Source organism: Suncus etruscus, chromosome 8 (assembly GCF_024139225.1).
Source record: "Suncus etruscus isolate mSunEtr1 chromosome 8, mSunEtr1.pri.cur, whole genome shotgun sequence".
Classification (NCBI taxonomy): Eukaryota; Metazoa; Chordata; class Mammalia; order Eulipotyphla; family Soricidae; genus Suncus; species Suncus etruscus.
Genome location: NC_064855.1, coordinates 92,817,084 through 92,841,447, shown reverse-complemented (window position 1 = coordinate 92,841,447; position 24,364 = coordinate 92,817,084). Strand labels below are relative to the sequence as shown.

General features: G+C 37.1%; 1 protein-coding gene across 4 annotated transcripts in view; it reads right to left on the bottom strand.

The window, feature by feature from the left end:
- The window catches only part of LMO7 (LIM domain 7), a 102,202-nt gene that overhangs the window by 38,274 nt on the left and 39,564 nt on the right, over positions 1-24,364 (bottom strand). For 3 of the 4 annotated variants that reach the window (XM_049778946.1, XM_049778944.1, XM_049778945.1), the window contains exons 4-12: positions 23,716-23,914; positions 21,293-21,545; positions 20,097-20,372; positions 18,102-18,821; positions 17,119-17,148; positions 9,588-9,705; positions 7,029-7,171; positions 4,938-5,403; positions 2,499-2,801 (exon numbers count right to left, since the gene is read on the bottom strand). In XM_049778946.1, the coding sequence (XP_049634903.1) occupies positions 2,499-2,801; positions 4,938-5,403; positions 7,029-7,171; positions 9,588-9,705; positions 17,119-17,148; positions 18,102-18,821; positions 20,097-20,372; positions 21,293-21,507 (2,271 nt within the window). In that variant the 5' untranslated portion in view covers positions 21,508-21,545; positions 23,716-23,914. The remainder of the gene's footprint in view (positions 1-2,498; positions 2,802-4,937; positions 5,404-7,028; positions 7,172-9,587; positions 9,706-17,118; positions 17,149-18,101; positions 18,822-20,096; positions 20,373-21,292; positions 21,546-23,715; positions 23,915-24,364) is intronic. The other variant, XM_049778947.1, reaches the window with a different exon arrangement.

Below are 24,364 nucleotides of genomic sequence, written 5' to 3'. Positions count from 1 at the left end.
AACTGGCAAGTCACAATGTGGCATAACAAGTTCAAGAATCCCAAATGACTCCACTTGCTAAACAGAGCTGAATTTTGCTGGCAAGAATACCATAACATTTCAAATCTGCGGCAAAAGAACAGAGGTCTTTCAGCGATGAAACCAGAAACCATGTCATGATATGGGAGGTTCATCTGGATGGCACTAATTTCGAGCATAACCCAGACCACATTTGGCCTCTCTCACTTAAACCCTTGCTGCAGCTAAATCAGCTGCTACCCCCAGGGAGTTACCATAAGCTACAGCACAATGCAGTATAATTACTCAGGCTCTTTTGTTGAACTGATGATTTGAAAAGGTCAAGGCAAAGATGCGAGTCCACAAAACAAAAGTTCTTGCTTCTGCTTGTACTGCTCATTCACTGGAACCTTATGTTACACAGCACAAGTATAAGCAAATCCTCTCCACTCAGACTTATGATTCTAATTAGGTAACTCCAATTATTAAAATTACTTTAAATTATAACAATAATATAAGTACATTGAAAAAATATTTTATACCTATATATATTTGCAAGTGTGAATGGAAAAACAAAACATAGTAGCAAAGATGATCTCTATATGACAGGATTACAGTGGTGCTCATCACATATTTTCTCCATGCAAAATTTTCTCAAGGACATAATACTTTAAAATAAGAATAAAATGCCCACTTTGCACTTGTAAAGTTTGTCTGTACTAATTAAAATTTAAATAGAAGATACTATTTGGAGCTGGAGAAATAGTACAGCCGAGAAGGCACTTGCCTTGCACACAGCTATCTTGGGTTCAACATGTGGCACTCTGTCTGATCACCACATTGTTACAGGAGTGATTTCTAAGTGCATAACCAGGTATACATTCTGATAACTACTGGGTGTGGTTAAAATAAATAAATAAATAAATAGAATATACTTTATCAAGTTATTTCACTGTTACTTTATTATATACAGCAGCTCAGTTATGTGCTTGATTCTAGACAAATACACTTTCATAAGGCATCAAAGAATGCCAAGAGCAGTGTTTTTCCACCTTTGTACACTTGCAGAACAGGACTAAAGGTTGAAAACCATAGAGTTATATCAAAGCCAAAGAACTGTAAGTACTAATACATGCTACAAGTTTCCAGACAATGATGTAATTCTTGATACAATATTGTTCTAAATGAAAAGTTTCCTATTACCTAGATAGGTGTTTTTCAATATAGGGCCATAGGACCAGGATATTGCAAGAGGAACTGAGGTTATAATTAAGTAAACAGGATCCATGGCATAGACTAAAAAAGGGGGCTAAAATGGTAGGACAAGGAGAAGGTAAGTCACAAAAAAGAAGCAAAGTCAGGAGTTTCAACTGGAAAAATATTGAGAAAACCTATAACTTTTTACCAATATGTTGGGTATATTAAAAGAAGTCATTGTCTAATAATTCTTTACTAAATCACCTTTTCAAATTTAAATTAAAAAAACCTATAAATAACCCCTAGCCATTCTTTACCAGACAGCATATTCTGCTTTTATTACAACTGTTAAGAAATGAAATAATGTAACCTCAATGTTCTTAATCTTCAATATGAGATAAGACTTTGTACAATATTCTAGAATCTCTAAAGTCTTGAAAGTTACTGTAAGATTAATATGCTAGAGAAAAAACTCTATGTTCCTACAAACCAGCACCTTCAGTGTGTATCCTCAATTTCTTCTTGAGCTCAGTTAAGTTTCCTAGGAAGAGGCTTTTATTGCATCCTTATCTGTTAGACCTACATCAATAACCTCTGGATTGACCCCTGTCCTTAAATTTCGGGAGTGCTGAGCACTAGAACTGTCAGACTACAGGCACTAAACCCAGGAGGAAAGAAACAAACAACACAGTTCAAAAAAGATGGATCTAAAAAGCCCCAATACATGTAGATCACAAAAATCCTGAGAGTTCTACTTCCTTCAAGATTTGTTAAAATGAAGATACAATCTTCGTTGGACACATGATCACAGCCCAGACTATACCAAGTGGAGGTTATAAACATAGTTTCTGAGTTTTAAAAGTTCCTTTTCCGGAGCTTGAATGATAGCACAGCAGGTAGACTATTTGCCTTGCATCTGGTCAACCAGGGTTCAATTTCCAGCATCCCATATGGTCCCCCAAACCTGCCAGAAGTGATTTCTGAGCACAGAGCCAAGAGTAATACTTGAACACTGCTGGGTTTGGTCAAAAAAAAAAAAAACAAACAACAACAAAAATGCCTTTTCTGAAAATCTCATTGATGGGAAAGCATGCATCATACCATATTCATTGTATCACAACAGCCAGCATATGAAAACAGCACAGTTATCCTCTAACAGGTGAAGGGATAAAAAAGTTCTGGTATGTGGCTGTATATAAGTGAGTGTGTGAAAAGCCACACCCAATGAAATACTACACAGCTCCAAAGAAAAAAACAAAATCATGCAGATAGACGCAATTTGCATGAGAGACTTCCAGACTCACCTGTGACTTTGAAACCTCCCTCTGCGGTGAGCCTTGCCCTTCCCCAGATTCAGACATGGAATCGAGACCAGACGTAGTAGACAATGTGGCTTTAGAAATGGCAGGCTGGTCCTGGGAAAGAGATGACAAGGAAGGGGTAGGAGAGACACTTCTTGGTTCATTCTCTACTGGTGTCTCACGCACACTGGACAAGCCTGGAGCAAGTGGGATAGGTTCCTGGATTCGTGTCGAGGCGCTGCTGGAACTGTTCTGAGTCCTCTTAAGGCTGTCTACATCTCCATTATACTTCCAGGAATCATCCAGCTAAATAGGAAACATCATGTGAATGTTGGTATCCCCATAGCTTTATTTCTTTAAAGAAGGAAATATTAATATTTTAAAACTACAGAAGTCTGCTGTAGCAAAGTAACAACCGCTGAAAGACTAAGCATGCTTTTTTACTCCACACTATGAATAGCTGCAATTTATCCATTTTCTATTACACTCAATGTTTTAATTTTCTGAAATTTGCAAAAAATATTTTAATAAATGTACATAGCTTTATAATCTGGTTCTATTTTGTTTTTAGGATTTGGGGCCACTCAGGTAGTACGCAGGACTCACTTCTGGGTCTGTGCTCAAAGATCATTCCTGAAAAGTTTACCTAGGTCAGCTGCGTGCAAGACAAAGCAGCTTACCTGCTGTATAATCTTACAGGTACCCATATTTATAATATGAACATTGACTTTTATAGCACAGATCCTCAAAACTAAACTTGCTGGAACAAAGGATATGGTATGAAAATATATGTATACATTTTAATATGTAATATTACAATGAACACACAAAATATATACACATAAATATATATATATGAAACTATAAAATTTGAGCAATATACTACCAAGTAATGTATAAACATAGATATTTCTGTGTATCCTTACAAAGACTATATATTTTAAATGCTTTAAATATTTATCAACCTGAAGAGTAGAAGTTGTATACCCCATTCTTGTTCAAACAAGGCTAAAACATCAGTCTATGTGCTTTGCTTTTAATTCTTTCTCCTCTGAGATCACTTTCATTTCTATATTGATTTTTCTAGTTTTTATATTTACTTTCCAATTTATAGAGCAATTTTATGTTTTTATTGGGGGATCACATCCAGTGGCAATGGGGGGGGGTGTTACTGCCGGTTCTACACTCAGAAGTCACTACTGGCAGGCTCGAGGGACCATATGGAATGCCAGGAATCAAACCAGAGTCCATCCAGTGTTGGTTGGCCAAGTGCAGGGCAAACACCCTACCGCTATGCTATCACTTCAGCCCCTATAGGGTAATTTTAAAACTGAAGAAGTGGTTATCTTAAACCTTCTACATTTTACTTATGTTTTCTGAGACTATAGATAGTGGATTTTATTTATAGTATTTATTGTTTACATTAATTTTCACACTGCCAAGTATGTCTATGTTAAACCAACTTAATGGTTGGGATTTGCTTGGGCAGTTTAGAAAAGTTTCCCTCACCTGAATCTGTAATCAAATTCTTTTTTTTTTGTTTTTTTGTTTTTTTGGGCCACACCCGGCATTGCTCAGGGGTTACTCCTGGCTGTCTGCTCAGAAATAGCTCCTGGCAGGCACGGGGGACCATATGGAACACCGGGATTCGAACCAACCACCTTTGGTCCTGGATCGGCTGCTTGCAAGGCAAACACCGCTGTGCTATCTCTCCGGGCCCAAATTCTTTATTTTTTTAATATATATTTTAGGATTCTACACTGGTAGTTGCTAAAGGAATTTGAACATTAATCTTAAGACTTAGAATAATTGTATTAATTATATAATATGAACTTAACATAGTTAAAGTTAATAGACCTCCTTTCAGAGATGTGGCACTGCTTTATTCTCAGGTTTGAATCCTTACTGTCTATTCCTAAAATCCCAATATAAAATGTATTCCTAAAATCCCAATATAAAACATATATAAACATATTTCTGAATCATGAGAAATTTTGATGGCTATATCCAAACATTTCAAATTCTAATACATGGACAAAAGAGGAAAATGAAATGTGAGCACAGGATCTAAAGAGCTTTAAGTTAAACTCTTAAGAAATTCCCTTTCTATTAGTCATAGATAACACTATTGACAAGACCAAATTGTTTAGTCTGATTCTATACAAAATAATTATTTGAGAAAATATGACACTAAGATAAATAACTCTTTCTCAGAATCTATCTTATTCTTTAAAACTATGTTCTCTAAAATTGAAGTTAAGGCAATACAGTTCTGTATTTTAAGCACTGAATTTCTATAGAACCTAAATAGACAACTTGATATCTTATTTTTCTGGGGTAAGCTATATACGTTATTACACATCAAGTCTATGGAACTCAAGTCTACAAATTCACCAGCATGTACTGCTGAGAACAGAAAAGATGAACTAGGGTTATTTTTACCGTGTAGGATCTCGGGAGTGATGTGATTCCTCTTGAATGTGAGCCAAAAGGTCTCGCTGTGACCACAGATGTTAACCTGGCTGTATCAGTTTTCTGGTAACTTCTGGGGAAAGAAGTTGAAACTCGAGTCGACTCTATTTGAGTGCTCAGGGAGTGCTGAGAAGACAAAGAAACCGGGCGGTGTTCTTCCACGTAGCTCTTAGAAGGAAGCTGAATTTCAACTGTTCTACTGTCCTCTGTTTTTGCAAAACCTGTGCTACTGTCCTCTGTTTTTGCAAAAGTCGTAGAATCTTCTTCAGGTGGTACTTCTACAGGAGACGTGGTTCCTTTCTCTTCCACTCTCCCACTCTGGTCACTTGCTGCTGACATGGTCAATGAAAGGGAGGAAACTTCTTCACTTAGCACATCATCAGAAGAGTAAATTCTCCTCCTTGATGTAATTGTAGAGACTTGATCTCGGGACTCCCTTAGCAGGAAGAAACAAACCACAACCACAAAAGTATGCATTTGATATAAAAGAGTGGACCCACAAATCTTGCTTTAGTAATTCACATGTGAGATAGTCTGGGATTTGTTTTTAAAACTGACTTCACACAATCAACACAATATTAACATAGGAGGATCCATACATGCCACTTGTTAATCTCACTTTGATTATAAGAGCTTGACTTGTTCTATTAAATCTCCCAAATACCTTTGAAATGTATTTTATTGTAGAAATTCAGTAAGAAAATAAATGTAGGAGTTATTTACAATTTTGGCCATAAATGTGTAATTCTTCCAGAATAAACATTTATAGAAACAACTAATTAATAACCAATTGTGCCACCAAAATGAGCGGCTAAGAGACAGTGTTGAAAACTTTTCTCTGTATACAATTTAATAATTTGGTGCCAAAGAGATTGAGCAGGAATTAAGTTGCTTGCTTCGCATGCAGCTGACCCAGGTTTGATCCCTGGCACCAATATGGTGACCTAGGAGCAGAGAGCCAAGAGTAAGCCCTAAGCATTGCCAAGTCTGGTCCTGAAACTAATAATAGTAATGTCAATATAGTTACTATAATTATTATTATCATTATCAATATTTAGTAGAAATAAAAAAATAAGACTCAGAAAGTATTTAATTTTTCATTAAAATCAAGTTGGAATATAATTTCATACAGCTTGAACAAATTTGCCTGGATAGTTACTATCAAATTAAAAGTCACCATTCAAGTGAACTTGTACTTTTTCTAGCAGTAAGTTTAAAGAGGCATAAAAAAAAATAATTGAATTATAGTAATAGAGACTTAAAAGTTTTGTAATGGTTTCAATACAATGTGACTTCAATAAAATTATTTCTTAAAAGTCACCATTTTGAAAAGTTGAAGAAACAATCTCATCTCTACCATTTAGTAAGGAGTAGCTTTCAAGCTATGTTGCATTCAGATGAATGAGACTGTTTACCCTCAGATTCTAGGGCACAATGCTGCTTTGTTTCATTTCACCTGGCAGCATATTTCCTTCTCGACATCACACATAAAATTATTTGCCTTTTCCCTGACTTGTAAATACCCAGAGGTTTCACAGAGTAACTTCTCTGTGAGAAAGTTTAAGGTTAGCCTTATCTTGCTAGGCTGCAAAGTAAAAATAAATAAAAACATTTAACTTCTGCTTTTTCATCATCTTTTTTTAGGATGTACTTTAAATTGCACCATTAAATTACACACACATAAACACACAAATCCTTTGTATTATATTTTACACAGTTCATTTAGAAATTGCTTCTATTTGCTCAATTCATTCCTGAACATATATCAAAAGGAGAAAGAATGATTTATTTCCTGCACCAAATATCACCAGTTTCATTCATTTCTGCATGTGTCTAAATACTGTAAAATGGAAAATTGCTCACACCTATTTTAAGCACTCATTATGTTAATGGAAGCCACTCTGTATTACAGTAATCTTTGTGCTGCACTTCAGAGCAAAAGGCTGGCAGTTCCGTTGCACATTTGACTATAGTTAAATAATACAAGTACACACCAAATATCCTGCTGTATCACAGATTATTTCTAACCCTGCTATCTCCCCACACAGCCAGCCTTGTCACCTGTCCTGAAGCATCTCCTTAAAGGTCTTAGAGCTCCTGTCAGATGTCTCTAGAGCCTGCTTTTCGATTTCTTCTCGCTCTTCTTTTTTCTTCTGCAGCTCCGAGGTGTAGCTCTTGCGACGACTTTTCCACTTGGCAAGGTCCTGACAGAAGAAAATCACATCAGCACAGGCATACCTGAATTTCTACACACGCTTTCTAGTAGGGAGCACATGCCACGGTATCCCATTACATCCCTGAAACTATTCACTCCTGCTTGATGCCAAGGTGCCCTAATTTTGCTTTTTACAGACAAAGTTCCTGTACCAAGTCTTTATCTCATGTGTCTGTTTCAAACACCTGATCTAATAAAAGCGACCCTCAGGTTTCCCTTTCTTTTTTGGTTTTTCTAGAAAGAGTCTGTCCCATTGCCCATCTCACAAATACCAAGTAGTCTTAGTAATGAGATGCCAGGGCAAAGAGCTCAGGAACTGTTTCTAATTCATTTTCAACTTGTTCCAGTGATCTGATGGTTTGAGGAGATTTCATATTTCCTCAGTGAAACTGAGAGACACGATTGCAATGAATGCATGTCCTGGCTCTCACTAAACACAGGCACCATTCCTGCTCTGAGGCAAGGAAACTGGACACACACATGATTATGATAGGCTTCCTGCTTGAATACAAACCATTTTATACAACTCAATGGGTTGAATGCATGACTTGCATGCAAGAGACCTTATGTGATTCCTGGCACTGCATGGTCCCCAAAACTCTGATGGGAATAATCCCTGAGCACAGAAGCAGGAATAAACCATGAGTACCACCAAGAGTAGCCCTCAAGGCCCTCTTCCAAAAGACAATCACACAGGAACAAGTAGATATCTGTTTTCAATGGCCCAGTGGGAGTCTTGCTGAAAGACCCCAAAGCAATGAACCTAATGAAACTTCTACATTAGCCCTAATACTGGTAACTGAACAGGTTCAGACACCAGGAGGTTTGATATTAAATAGGTTGAACACATTTCTGTCTCCCAGAGAAATTTTAAACTGTTGAGAACTGGATTCTAAATAAGGTGGGACACCATTTTGTAAAGGCCACATGGGCAGGCTTCTTTTCAGGTTCTGAGCAGGGAGAGATGCCATTTTGTAAGAACCACATGGCATAGGTCTGGCCATACCAGATAGCCTATCAGGAAAGAACAAGGAAGCAATAGGAAGGTACCCCTAGACATTAGCCAATCAGAAAGCTGAACCTCCCTATATCCTTTCCTATATAATCTTCCCCATGACCTTGGGCGGGGTTCATCTCCTTTGGAAGATGGCCATGGCTGGCCAGTGTGGGGGCCTTTTTGGCAGATGTATTAAAGGATTAAACTTTATTCCATTTGAGTGGTCTCGTCCTTCGATTCCAGACCCTAGGAAAGCTAATTAGCATTCTAGGTCAAAAAGAAACATTTCCAAGGTCTAAAGCACTAAACTACATTTGCTTTGTAATCTTTGAGAGACAGCTTCAAAACCAGCCTCGATATTAATATATGAGCAATTTCCTGAAGAAACAAAAGAAGTGAATATTTCATCCTATGGGATAAAGAGCATAAATTTTCATATGAGTTAAATTATTAAATAGCTCCCCCATACTTATTCTTTGCATATCCACATAGCTATAGGTGAGATTGAATTCTTGATCATTGTTTATAATATATAAATATATTTTAATTATAATTAAAATTGTGATTTTAACTAACTTTTCAAGTAAAAGAGGCACTGAAATTTAGGAAAGTAAGCAAGATCAAAGTATTAACTTCATTTATGTATAATACCTTAGAAAATTTATATTGATGATGGCCCTATTTTTCATGTTGCTACTAATTCTTATAAAACTGTTCTCAAATTCTTCTGAGGTTGCTCTGTATAGTTTATCACATTTCATGACATTCTTGGTTTATGGCAACTATACCTTTTAGAAAAGGTCAAGCTTTTTTCAACAGCAGCAGAACTAAAGAACAAAATTCTTGGCATATAAATATCTAAATATATGCCATCTATATAAAGACATTTCATTTTGATTCATATTGAATCAATTAGTTCCAACTAAACTTTTGCTGAATTCTATAGTTCTCATTCCCCAGTCCCAAATCCATATTAACACTAATAACCTGTTTCCTCCAACCTACTTAAACCCCAATCACTCTACTATTTGTAAACCTCAAACACAGTATTATCCTCTCTCAAGGATCAAATAACACTCATTTCTTAAATTTATCCCTCAAAATGGGAACACAAATTAAGCTATTATTTTCAATGTAGCAGCTTCACAATTTTTTTGAAGAGACAAGCACTTAAATTATCTTACTATATTTTTCCTGGTGGCCTTTAAAATATGCAACAGTCAAAGGTCAAGAAGACATACAGGTCCTCTTACCTAGAATTGATGACATTTTCTACAGATCTGAATTCTGCAACAAATAGCAAGACAAAGTGCCCCCTGAATCAATTGACTTCCTTTTAAGAGTAGCTAGGAGGCAAAGACACACTGTTGTCTCAGTCTTCCCATCTCCCCAGAGAAAGAATACTCACATCCTGCCATTTCTGATCTTGTTCTTTTAATTGCGATTTTATTTTCTGCATTTCCTCATAACGTAGCTGACGCAGCTGCTGAACATCCTCTGCACTGACATCACTCATGGACTTACTCCTACAACAAAAATACTCATGTTAACCAGGTTCACATGATCACACTGGGGGTTAAGATAGAAAGGTTGAGCTGATACTTGGAAATTCCATCTAAATGTCTGCTCTGCTACCTAGACGTTTTAGTGATAGTATCAAAGAAATTAGCACTGCAGAGATAAATGGTGGGGTTTTTTCCAAAACTCAAAAACAAGAGCCTCAAGAGGAACTCAAGTGTGAATTCTTTTACAAAATAAATGAAATCTGCACATGTCTGGAAAAATAAGCCTGTGTTCCTATTTGAAGTGGTCTTTGCATAATAGGATGGCTTTAGAAAAGAACCATTAGTCAATAAGCAATATCTCTTTTGGTTTTGTTCAAATCTTACCCAAAGATAATACTTTAAGATTTAGCTATCACTTCTGGACACTTATTAAATAATTTAATGATTACTTGATATTTTCTACTCAATTTCAATACCATGAATAAAGGTGTTGTTGCTTTAAAGAGTTCATTAAGAACTGTCCCACCACTACATAGACTGATCCTCAAAGCAAACAGCAAACAGTCCTATCCATCTCTCCAGCCCTCTTTTTTTTTTTATTAAATTGTATTTTAATTGTATGCCTTCCTATGTGAGCCATGATGGAAATATCTACTGGAGGTTAACTCTCCAAGAGGCCAATAACAGAAAACTACAAGGAAGCTGGCTGGGCATAAGCATATATGTGCAACCTACACACATCAAGAAGTGGGTGGTGAGCTGTGCTGGAGAAGCGGGGGCCTGAGAAATCTCACAGAAAAAGAGGGGCTGATCAGATAAAGATACTGAAGAACAGGTAAGATTGACAGAGTTTTTGAAAGTGAATTGTCCAATAGGGTTGTTTCTGAGAGCTCTTCCCTAATATATTCTGATTTTATTTCACTGGTTCTGCTTCTAGTTATTTAAGAAATGGTGCACTTCCTTCCTAATCTGCTAAGATCTGCCTTTCAAAATTCTGTCACTTCACTTCTTCTGTAACATGCTGGTTGTTAGCTAAAAAACTCAGCCACAATCTCTATGCAAATGGCACCCAAATCTATAGCTCAGGACCAGCTCCTGCTTTGACTCACTTCCAGTTACCTGTAGAATAAACAGCTCTGCAAGGATATCCCCAAGGTAACTGAATTATAAAAGGTCCGACTGAAATAACATCTAAAAAGAATTTTGTGCCACCTAACACTCTAAACACATGGTTACTGTTGATGTAGCTACATTCAAAATTGTCCCCAAACCTGCTTTTCCTCTTTGAGTTGTTTATAGTGTTACCTGCCCTCCAAACATCCACATTTGAAACCTAAGACGAATTTTCACCTTTACCCCTACCTTCCTTCAATTAGTTATCAAGTCCCCTTATTCAATGTCTTTCTTTCCATTTCTATTGCCAACACCCTAGATCAGAGCTCAGTCAACTCCTACCAAGGCTTTTTTGAAGGGGAGGAGAGCACAGCAAGCAATGCTCAGAGGTTCCTCCTAGTTCTACAGTCAGGAATTACTCCTGGTGGTACTCAGGGGAGCACATGAGATGTTAGGGATTAGAGCTGGATCAGTATTGTGTAAGGCAAGCTCCCTACCCACTCTGGGTCAACATAGGGTAAGGCAAGCACCCTACCCACACTATATATTGCTCTGGCCAATCTTAACTAGACTTTCAAAATAGCTTTCTTTAATCATCATTTAGCCTTCAAATTTTGTATAGGTTTTTCTTCAACTGTTACCTCCAACTCAAAAACCCATCACTATAGTAATGCCTATTTAAATGTTCCCTACTTCCTCAGACTCCCCTCTAAACTCTGGATGGGTATATGTAACTTCCAATTCATTCTCAACTTGATCACCCTATTAAAAAATAGCTCACTCCTCTCTAACTCACTGCATTCATTACATATTTTCTCAAGTATTTACTACTTTCTGAAGCATATATTGTCATATTATCTGTCCCAGCCTATAAGATATAAAGCAAGAATTTTGTCTGGCTTGCTTGTTATGAAATCATTTCTACCTAAAAGTTTACTCTGCCTACTGTATATGTTTATATGAACATATACGTATATATGAATAATACAGGTGGTCATTTATGACTTAAATATAATTCTCTAAGTTCTTGTACTTCAAAAGGAACCTGCTCCTTCTCTCAACTCCTCTCAACTCCCCTTCTCTCAATGCACTGTACCTTTCTCATAGACATTCAGTGTTAGGAGTCATTTAGATACCTATGTGTGCATGTTTACCTAATCCCCTACAAGCTCCTATGTTGCATAGAAGAAAAATGCATGAATACAGAACAAAGAAGAAGAATGCACTCATTGATATCTGAGGTGAGAATGCAATCTGTTTTGTCAGTGAAAAAATCCTGAAATGCTTTTAATATATTTGTTAATATGCTGGTAAAATAAGACTATTCCAACAGTTTTATAAACTTTATTGGGCACTGCAGTGTTTAGTATGCCTAAGTAGATATGACTATACACAAAACTAATTCATGCAAGTTTGAAAAATATAAATTTATTTAAGGCATAAGTGCAAACGATGAGCTATTTCAGTTAACACTGGAACAGTCCCACTGAAAGGATTGTTTTAATGGTAAAAATTCAGGACCAAGATATACAGAAATCTAGGTACTCAGCACATGAGGGTACATTAATTTCCAAATTGGGAATACTAGTATGCTTAAGTATACTAGTATGGATATATATAATATATAAACATACATATACATAGTATGTATGAAATATATGTATTATACAAAATAAATAGCATATACTAGTACATTATCTCTTAGAGGATGGAAAGTTGAATGGTCCTGACTAGGCAAGGCTTCCCTATGAATTTTAGTGCTCAATTCCTATATGCCTTCAAACTTTCCATTTTCAGAAAATGTCCTTCTTAAGGGCAGAGACTGCATTTTCCCCGGGAGTCCATAGCACAGAGTCTAATACAGGAGAGGTCTCAGACAAAATAAAAATAAGCCAAATACTGTCAGAGTGGACACGGAGCTGCATAAAGCAAACTTATGAGCTTTTTTGGTTGGCTAAGGCATAGAAAGTTACCTATATAGGACCGGAGAGATAGCAAAGCGGCATTTGCCTTGCAAGCAGCTGACCTAGGACCTAAGGTGGTTGGTTAGAATCCTGGTGTCCCACATGGTCCCCCATGCCTGCCAGGAGCTATTTCTGAGTAGATAGCCAGGAGTAACCCCTGAGCGTCGCCGGGTGTGGCTCAAAAACCAAACCCCCCCCCCCAAAAAAAAAGAGGAAGTTACCTATATGAAGACTGAGCATATTCCAGACAAGCTGAACTCAGGCCCAGAATAATACATTGAGTTATGTAAGGATTCCAGGCTGGCAAAGACAGCAATTTCCATCCCAAACTACTATCATTTAACATCACTGGGCCTTAGAGTGAGTAGGAAGAAAATGTCAAAGTAAGACTATGTGGATCACTTTTGAAAATCATCTGATGCTAATTATTAATTCTTCTTCAGGCAAATATGATTGTTTCAATCTCCTGAAAACTAACTTCCAGCAGTTTAAAAACAAAAAGGTCACCCCAGGCCAATCTGATAAAATCTAGAATTTTGTGAGTGCTGAGTTTTTTTAACCTGATTACAAAGAAATCTCTCCTTCTTTATAATATTCAATGGCATAATTGAATCCACAATTCTGATCACCTATTGGTACTTTGGTTAGCATTTCAATGCATATTATTGTATAACTCAATTTCAGGAAAGTTTCAGATGACTATTTTTAGAATAAAGATTTAAAAGAGGCCACCATGTTGCAAAGTTCCAAAATATTAAAAAATGCCTGCGAGTGTCTCTGAATTTCTATTTGCTGCCTAACGTTAAGGGGGCAGTAAGTATAAATAAAAATTAAAATAGAACTACACTTATAGCTGCAACTCTAAATACATTATAAAATTTAGCATTGGAGAAATAATCTGATGAGTCATCCATACAAATATCTGGATAAGATTTTAAATGACTGCAGGCTAGGATAATGAGAATGTAATAAAAAATATCTCATTTTAGATTTTTATCATCTAAATGAGGGTTTCTTTACAGAGGTACTACTGACATATGGAACAAGAAAGTATTTGTAGTAGAGAGCAGTACTGTGTACTATAAAATAGTGAGTAGCACCCTGGTTATAATAGACACTAAAAGCCACAAGTGGCCTGGGGCTTGCCTTGCTTGCAGCCAATCCAGGTTCAAGCCCCAGCATCTCATATGATTCCCCAAAATCCCCAGGAATGATTCCTCAGTGCAGAGACAGAAGAAACCCCTAAGTACCAACAAATGTTGCCCCCAAACCAAAAAAATAAAATAAATATAAGTATATATTATATATAAATATATGTATATATGTTTATATATAAAGTAATATACATATTTATATATAAAGTAAATATTCTCTTCACCTCACCTAGAATGACAGTCAAAAGTATCTATAAACATTACCAAATGTCTCCATAGGTCAACTCACATAAACTTTATTTCCCCTTTCTTGTTATTGTCTTGAATGTCACTACAGTTCCACAAACTGTGGCCAAAACCCCTAACTGGCATGTAGTTGTCTTAATTATCTTTGATTACAACTTCACAATGAATCAGTGTTCATTTCTTATTGATTCTGGCAACTAAGGCAAAGTCTGAATGATACTGTAAAACTCTATTTACCCTTTAAATAAAATGTTTGTCTTTAATATCTTCTGCCAAGAAACCTCATAATGAAATTAGCAAATAACACAGAATCATAAGATATAAACTCATGCAACACAAAAGCACAATGTGGAAAATGACTGCCACAGACAAAGCATATTACTGAAAATAAAAAGGCAAATCGACAGGTGTTAAATGCCATATAAGAAGCAAGCCAGCAAAGACTTTAAAGGAAAAGTCACATTTTTCACTAATATGGCTGGCCCTTATCAGAAACTAAAATCCTTAAAGTAGCTATTTTTCTAATTATAAGATGTTAGCAATAATGATTTTCCAAGTGTTCAAAATCTGATACATCTTTTAGTCAGAAATATTAACTATATATATATATATATTGTTCTAGATTAAAGGCTTATACCAACTTGATCTAATTAAAGTGTTTTTTCATTTTTACAGCAACTTTAATAATTTTGATAACAAAATGAATATGGAGAGAAATCACATATTACAGACTTTTTATTAAATGATTAAAATTAATCTACAGGCAATCTTACTTTGTGACATTACTTAGATACTAAACTGTATAAAGAACAGCTTTTAAAACAAATACCATAATATTTGTTTAAAATATTTTGTAAAAAAGATTTACTGGAGAGCCCAGAGAGATTCTTAGCTTCTAAACTTGTGTGGCATTTTACTTTTCTCTTTGAAAATAAAAAAAAATCTAGGGTTCTGGAGCAGTAGCACAGCAGTAGGGTGTTTGTCTTGCACGAAGACGACCCAGGACAACCTGAGTTCAATCCCCAGCATCCCATATGGTCCTCCAAGCCTGCTAGGAGTGATTCTGAGTGCAGAGCCAGGAGTAGCCTCTGTGCACTGCTGGGTGTGTCCCAAAAACAAACAAAAAAAATCTAATCAAATAATCTGTCATTAAAGAGGAGCTTTAAAATCTGTCATTAAAGAGATACAGTCACTGAATTTAGAGTATATATTTACATTCCCATTAAGCACTGGTTGTCAAGGAGCTTCCCCTTTAAGAAAATTTACTCAGAGGCCAAAAGAGAGTTTAAAGGGCTAGAGCACATTTTTTGCATGAGGGAGTCCATGGTTTGAGCCCCAGCAGGGTTTCCCAGCTTAGCTGAGCACTTAAACAATCAAATCCAGTATATCCCCCAAAGCACTCTCTCCAAAATAAATAAATAAATAAACAAAAAACACATCTGTTTATCCCCTAAAAGTAATTTAATTTTTGAATTTTAAATTAACTTTCTTCAAAAGTTCTCATTCAATATACATGAAGCTGCAAAGGTATGTTTCACATGTTGAAACATTCCAGGAAAAACTGAAAGTTCAGTTGCCTAAAAGTCATGCTGAAAACTATCTTGTTCACCTTTGTCATGAATATGAAAATGCTTTCAACAAGATCCGCATAGAGGATAAAGTGCCTTTAGCTTGACACTAAAAACATGCTGGCAGCTTGATTTTGAAAGCAAGTGCCTAAAAAGTATTTGCAATTATGTGCCAATGGCTCAATTATACCATTGACATTTAGAATGGTGATACTGTTTTCAATAGTAATCTTAGTTTCACGATCGCAGGACTATCAAAATTACCAAAATGTTAGCAAAGAAAAAAACCTAAAAAGATAAAATGAATTCCTATGGGGGAAATAAAAAATGGTTAGCTACTAAGGCTTAGATAAATGAAAATATTTGGCATGCTTATATTCCCTTCTTGTTCAAACAATTAGATTTACAGAACTATAGAAAGTTAGTTGAAAAACAACTTAAAAAAAAAACCATTAAGATAAGATGACCTGATTATCAGAATGAAGGGGAAGTGATTCTAAACACTTAGTGTGTAGAAAAAAGTAGAGTATTGACTTATTTTTCCACTTATTCTTGAATTAGAAAATACTTCCAAGAAGTTATTTTCAGAATATTATCTACCTGGTTACTTAGAGTTAAGTGATAGACAAGATTTGAGAATATGTTATAGGTTGAGACATTGTACAATATTGAAAGACATCAAGGTTTCTATTTTTACTGGATTTTATAGCGTAGCTATATTATAACTTTGGAACCTAAGAAGGAATCATGAAGATTTGTCCAAATACTATTAAGGGACTAAAGCAACAAATTGCACCAATTGCATGCACTCTCAATCTCCAATGAATACTAACATTTTTTCCATCATAGATTTTCTAAAATGTTGTTGAGTTTTTAACAATCAGAATTTTAGCCTATGTATTAAGTACCTAAATAAGCCAAAAATTAAGTAAGTTATTTTGTTAGTTTAATCAGCTCCTTAAGTTTAAGAAAAATAAACTTTTATTTTTATTGTTGTTATTTTGTTTGGGAGCCACATCTGGCAGTGCTAGGGTTTATTACTCCTGGATTTGTGTGCTCAGAGGTCACTCTTGGCAGAGCTTGGAGGATTATATGGGGTGCCAGAGACCAAATGGAGGTCTACCACATGCAAGGCAAATGTTTTACCTACTATACTAAGACTCCACTCCCCTTACACTTCTAATAAACTATTGCTGTCATATAGCATTACACGCATGCACAGAAGTATGACCATTAGGTTACAAGATTGAGAAAGAATCCCATTTTAAAAATTTCATGCACAGCACACAGCACCCCCATTTAGTGACATGCCAGGATAGAAGTGCAATGATATGTTATACAAGTAACAGATAATATGCAGGCATTTTTACAATGAACCACAAAACTTACCCATTTTCACCATAAATCTTTTGAAAAAGTCTAAGAAACCAGAAAACCAAAAATTAAAGTAAGTCAATTTCTTCCAGTTATATTTTTCAAAATGTTCAAGTTATTTGACTTAAGAATCTAAGTAGAGATGGACAAATCTCAAAAGGTTGCTTCTTCTGTAATATACCTGGTAATGTCTCAAATTCTCATTGATCTCATAACTCAAGGAATTCAGATTAATAATAATACTAGCTTTCTTGATTTACCTTGAACTAACAAATCTTAATAAAAAGTTTACTCTTGCCGGGAACTAATAAAAAGTTAGATATGGATCTACTAATTTGATTCAACCTAATCACATTTGTCCATCTCAAAGTTCAACCACACAATCATCAAAACAGCAAGTTGCATAACATATATAAATTCAGATTCCTTATTAAAATGGCTATAATTATATATACAATTAAGATAGTAAAGAATATCCATGCATTTTTACATCAAATTTTATCAATTAAAAACATCACACAATGATATTCCAAGAAATCTAGGACAAAAACAAAAAATTAAAATCGGGTCAAATGCAATTTGCAATGCCACATTTTAAGACAAAAAAATTTTACACAAAAATCATTCATTTCCAACTCCCAAATCAAACTATAACCAGACTACTTCAGAAATGCACGAACATGAGGATGCAAGTCGGTAAATATAATGGAAAACATTTTCATGAAACATGCAACAGGACAGATTTCCTAAAAGTCAAAGGCCAGGTCTGTGTCTGAACCATCTTAAAGCAGACCAATTGGTGACTTAGGGATGTGCAAATAATGGAATCGCGCCTTTTCCCACCAACATGACTACTGATTTCTTAAAGCAAAAATAAATGTTTGCAGGATGCTTCCAAACGGTTTATGACATGCAGAGTCGGGCAATAGGATGCCGCTTTCTCACACAAATTACACAAGACCCGTACAAGCACATTCTTGGTAGAAACACACTCTGACCTCTCCACCATCAGCCGTTTTCTGTGCCTAAGCCTGCTGGCCTCCCGGATGGCCTCCCATTTGCGTAAATCAGCCTCACTGCAGGGCCCAGGGGTGAAGCTGATAGGAGGTACAACAGTTCCCAGCTTCCAAGACTGGATCTTACGAGCCAACATGTCATCTTTCTTCTGCCGGTACGAAGGAACCAGCACTCGACAACTATTATTCTTTTCTTTGGACGGGCAAGTCCTTTCAAGCACACAAAGAAATTTGGCTTGAATTTCTGGAGGAAGCGTCCAAGGTTCAGGGAAGGGAACTGGTTGGTATCGATCAGGGGCACCCGACAGAGGCACCTCTTTCTTCTGTGCAGGCATCCGGCGAATGATCATATCATCTCTTTCCAAATCAGGCAGGACCAGTTCCCCTTCTCTACACTGCAAAATGATATCACGCTCTACGGGATCCTCTTGCTCAGAAAATCTTCTAAAGTCTTCAAAAGCCCGGAAGACATAGGGATTGGCATGGAAAGTCCTCATCTTTCTGACAAAGAAATCATCGTTCTCTAGGTCGGGGTCCAGGGCTGTCAATTCAAGGTCATCTCTTCTGTACCCTAATGCAGAAGAGGGATTCTTTCTGCGGGTTATGAGCCTGGGGCCCGCAGTGGGGTCAATTTTGGCATGTGTTTTAGAAGACAAGACGTCATCCGAGTATGATTGGAGGGCCTGAAGTAATAAAAACTGACTAAAGCATAGAAAAAGAAAAAGGAAGGGAGAAATCTTATTAAGTTTGGGAGCACAGATAATTAGAAAGAGAGTAACTAGCCAGTGACTGTGGATGCATTATTCTAGGGGGTCTTAGGTGGGGTGCTTGCTTCCTTAGAAGGATGAGTAGCACTTAATGCCATCACCCACAACCTATATGGGTATTATGTTAGGGACGAGTCCAAAGTCCTCAATAGGAAAGGTGGACACAAAGGTCCTGGGATGGGGCTAGAAAACACCTTTCTAAAATACACACTCCTGAACTTTTGTGTTCCATCATGCCAACAACTATAAGAAACTAACTCCCTCCCAGAGGAAAAAAAAAAAAAAAAACCATGTGCTTGGAGTGTTTTGAGCACTTTATTCAATAGGCATAGGTAATCAGCAGAAATTTAAGGGGAAAACATGCTATGAAGCTTTATAAAAGACCCTGATGAATTCTTTGTTCACATTTTCCCACCAGATTCGGCCATTCAGGCATCTAAATGTGATCTGCTTTCTTTGCATTTCCACACACTGCAAACTGTAAAATTAGGCCAACTTCCTAAAAGCCTTTTAGAAATGGTTGTCAAAAAAATACATGCATTTATAGACTGTCTCATACATTATTGTGCTGAGAAATAGTTACTCTTAGAGAATTCCAAGCTTACATGCTTGCACAGAAAGCAGAATGTTACAGATTATGCTCTTCTACTAAGTGAATTGAGAGAGCTCCAAGATTTAACAAGTCACGGTCAAGTTAAGGTAGCAACAGAAGCTGTGTCATAGGCCAGGTTCCAAATAAGCAGGCTCATGCAGACAGGTACACCTGGGCTCATCTGAAGCACCACTGGTTCTCCTGGCTGCATGGATCTCCCATGAGTTTCTGGCCCGTTTGGTAGCCAGTTCTAGCATGCATGACCTTCGCTGGAGACTGTTGTCTAGCCTACTATCTGTTTTTTGCATTCTACTAAAAAACATAGAGCTTGGATCCTCATTTTCAGAGTCAGGATTCCATCTTCTATGAGGTAATGAAGAGAAAGAAAGGAGGAAAAGAAAGAGAATTGAAGAAAACTACCCACTAAAATTAAGTCAATCTACCAGCTCTACTCAGAAGACGGCTTTTTTATAAAAAAAAAAAAAAATCTACACTCTAAAATTTAAACAGCAACCTTTTTCAGTAACAATGGTTCTAGAGTCTAGAGTCACTAGGTTGGAAGGAAAAAGGAACTTCTGTATCTACTGAAGGAATAGCAGAAACATGCAGGGGACAAACCTGAATCCCTGAAATTCTTTATACCATGGTTTATAAGTTTCCCTTTTGATCCTTTTCCAGTTCACATCTTCTGGGATCCAACATTTGGGAAGGAACTGATCAGAAGCATTTCCTGGGGCCGGCATGATGGGACATAGCTTTCGCACATAAAGATCATCCCTTGAGATGTTGTGCATGCTTGTCTTTCTTTCCTCTTCCAAACAGCGAGGGGAATGAGAGGTTAGTTGTACAGATGACCAGTTCTCCATAGATGTGGCCCAAGTCCTCCTCTCGTGACTGTTCAAAACATCCAACCAGTTAAGACACTATAGGAACCAATGTGGCACAGAACACAAAAAGGCATGCTTTCTGGCCCACAAAGGTTAAACCATGGCGCATGTAGCTATTTAGTTCCCATTCTCATCATGACAGGTCCTAGAACAAAGTGATGGCATCACAACAGCATATTATTTTAGAAGGAACAGCTTGATACAGGAGGGCTGAAGATGGGTTAACTGACAAAGTGCCACACGATGTGGCATTGTTACTCGATGGATTAAGATCAAGAGACAATAGGTATTCTGACAGAGAGGACATCATTGTGCCCTTGGCACTTCATACAGCCAGTGGCTAAAAGGTCAGCTAGAAGAAAATATTTGTGAACAAAAGTTAGGCTAGATAGTTGATGATGAAATTCCCCTGCCTCTCTTTCACTTGGCTAACTCATCCTAAACCATTGTAAGCCACACTGGCTTATCTTCAAATCCCTCCACTGTCCCAACAGCAGGCTAGATTTGAAAAGTCACGCTCCGCTCTGCCACTCTGATGGGAAATAAAAGGTTTCTTTTTGTGTCCACTGAGATCACTCATGACAGGGGGAAAGAGAAGAAAATTAGTACATCAGAATTCACAATGAGCCATCTAAGTCATCGTAAAGATATCCCATAAACTAAAGGCATGCATCTAAGAAAAAAAAAAGGAAAGCAAAAGAAAAAAAAAAAAAAACCTGACTGATAAAAGGCTGACATTCTAAAACAGAAGAGTTATCTTCAAGAGACGCACGACTGGAAACAGAAGCAAGACAAAAATTCAGTTAGTGAAATACAAGATCTAACCCATGAAATATACTTCAGGTATGATTCCACTGATCACCTTTAAATATTCCAGCAAACTCATAAAGCACTTTAAAACTCCATCATTAGACTGCAGCCCAGTACCTGGGGAATGCTCCATCAGTGCCTGCATATGCTGGGCTTGCCCAGCTTCTCCGGTTATCTTCATTTCTATCCGGCTTTTTCTTCCTCAAGGGTGCTGGCACATAGGCTGGTTGTCGACTCTTGTTGGGTAAGAAGCGATTGAAGGGTAAGGCTGACTTGGGTTCAATGGCTGAAATCCTTCTATAGGACATGTCATCCTTATTATAATCCTGCATTTTGAATGCAAATTCGGAATCTGTATCACTTTCGCAGCCTGTAAAACAAAAACCAGGAGAAACCGCCTTAGTCCTCTGCCGATCTGTCTAAATAGAATCTACGAGGCACGCCTGCTTTGTCTTTCGCTTGGAAACCCAGCACTCGGCTGTGAATTGCAGGGAATTATTTTTAGAAATTTGTCATGAAGTGGTGATAAGATCCATTAGGAGGAACTGGCTCCGCAAACTGGAGCTGCATGTAACACATTCTTTTACTGTCGCACATTCCCTACAGGAAAACTTGGTGGCTGAAGCCCTCCTTTCCTCCTGCTATTCCTTGCCCCATGACTTTTTATAGCACCTGTTGATAGAATACATGTGAATAAAATGAATGGAGTTAATGTCACTTGACATGTGGGGTAGAAAAAATTCTAAGGAAACTTGCTAACTTAAAATAAAGCCTGCAGCTAGCTATCAAAACTTTCTGAGATGTGAGATAAGGACAGATGCAGGAAGTGAAACAAAAAGCATGAAATCACAAACAGGTCCTGCAGATTCTTTAAGCAATAGTTTCCCCATGAGCACATGAGCTAGGAGGTTGCAAGCCCAAAGGGATTGCAAATCTCTAATCTAAATGACAGCTTAACCCCAAAAAACACATTTTTCAATATAATTCAAAACTAAAAAGCAATTAAAATCCAGCCCTTACAATCAACACAAATGAACCACTTTAAATCTCTACTTTTCCATCTTGATAATAGCAGGAATATGTCATTGTTTCCAGAAACCTTTACCTGACACTTCAGTCCAGTTGAATTGCTGGAGGTTTATCAGAGGTTCCCAAACTTATTTGGCCTACCTTTTCAGGATTTTTAAATAATAACTACTCAGCACCCCTTCGAAATCTATGTTTAACCTTTAATTAAGGTAGTAGAAAGTGCCCTTCTCGTTGTTTTAGTAACTACAGGGTGGGTGGACAGTTTCATCAACTTTGAGGAACAATATATCATCCATCAAAAATTTCTGATACCACCCAGAATTAGATTTGCATTGAAATAACTGACTTGAACTTAATATTGGGATTTTAAAAGACGATTTCTACCCACAACATGTTCAATGTCCCGGCTTAGCTCTGACCTAACAGAACCAAAATATTTTTTCACAATACACTAACATTGTAGTTTGATTTGTCAGAGCTCAGGAATACGATATTTATAAGTTCTGTCATGTGTCAAAATGGTATCTTATTATTTCTTTTTTAATATAGATATGTATGTTTTGTCCGGTTTTGTTTAATTTTTATTCTTGGAGAAAAGAGAAGGAAAGAGAAACAATTACTCAAAAACTAAAACAGACTTTTAAAAAATAATAATCTTTTGGAGGGCTGGAGTGATAGTACAGTAAGTAAGGCATCTGCTTTGCACATTGCCAGCTCAGTTTCATTCCTCCCCATCCCATATGGTTCCCTAAGTTCCTGACTGCAGAGCCAGGAGTAACCCGAGTATCACTGGGTGGGGTCCACTCCCACCTCCACCCAAAATCTCCATTTTTATGTTTGGATATAAAACCTCTGTTCATAGGCAGAGGTTATTAAACTTGAATTTGGAGATAAAATAATAAGGATAAAAGTTACGTGTAAAAAAGATCACAGTGGGGCCGAAGAGATAGCACAGCGGCAGGGCATTTGCCTTGCATGCAGCCAACCCAGAACGGATGGAGGTTCAAATCCCTGCATCCTATATGGTCCCCTGAATCTGCCAGGAGTGATTTCTGAGCTTCTGAGCACAGAGCCAGGAGTAGCCCCTGCGTGCCGTCGTTAGGTGTGACCCAAAAACAACAAACAAATGAACAAACAAACAAAAACACAATTAATAGGTCTCCACACACACACCTGGACTGCTCTAAAACGGAAGGAAGGAAGGAAGGAAGGAAGGAAGGAAGGAAGGAAGGAAGGAAGGAAGGAAGGAAGGAAAGGAAGACTAGGTAAGGGAAGGAAGGAAGGAAAGGTAGGAAGGATGGAAGGAAGGAAGGAAGGAAGGAAGGAAGGAAGGAAGGAAGGAAGGAAGGAAGGAAGGAAGGAAGGAAGGAAGGAAGGAAATTTTCTATGAAAATTCATTCTTGGAAAAATTTTGCTTGTTTCATTTCAGTTTTTCATCTTCTCCCATTCACAAATTTGTCATCATATGAAAACAATTAAATTCACAAAAGAATGTAAACATAATGACTTACCTTCACGTCCCCCTCTCAGTGTGATATCAGAAGAGCAGCTTGTAAATGACCTCGACCCCAAGGAGTCCAAGCTTTCAAAAGAATCTTCTCTCCTTTGGCTGCCTGGAGGAGCAGGAAACTCTCCTCGCTCTGCACACCAGCTATCACCGTAACCACTGTCCCGGCCACTTCTTTTCAGGCTACTACAGTCTTCAAGTGCCTAAAGGAAGGAATGTTGGAAAGTAAGGAAGCAAGAACTTCCAAAAATTCAATCGAGTGTTTTTTTGTCCAGCACAAGTAAGCACCAACTGCTAGGTGGGGCAAGGTAATTTTCCTCTAAGAATAATAAATTTTAAAAAAAACCCTGAAAATTAGAAAATCTTGAACTAGTAAAATTTCCACAATACTTATTGCTATTCCACTCAACAGGATAGAATCTTATACTATTCGATATAGTAGTATTAATTCCTTGAAAATAAGGTTGGAAAAGAGTTTGATAGTTATAGAATATGTATAATACGAAAATAAATTACCACTTGATAATAAGCTAATTATGCTAATTGTCCTATAATCAGCATTAAAGGTGTCAGAAAAACCAACCTCATTATGTTTTGGATATCAAAATTAAGAAGCTAGTATTCAGGGGCTGGAGCAATCACAGTATGCCTTG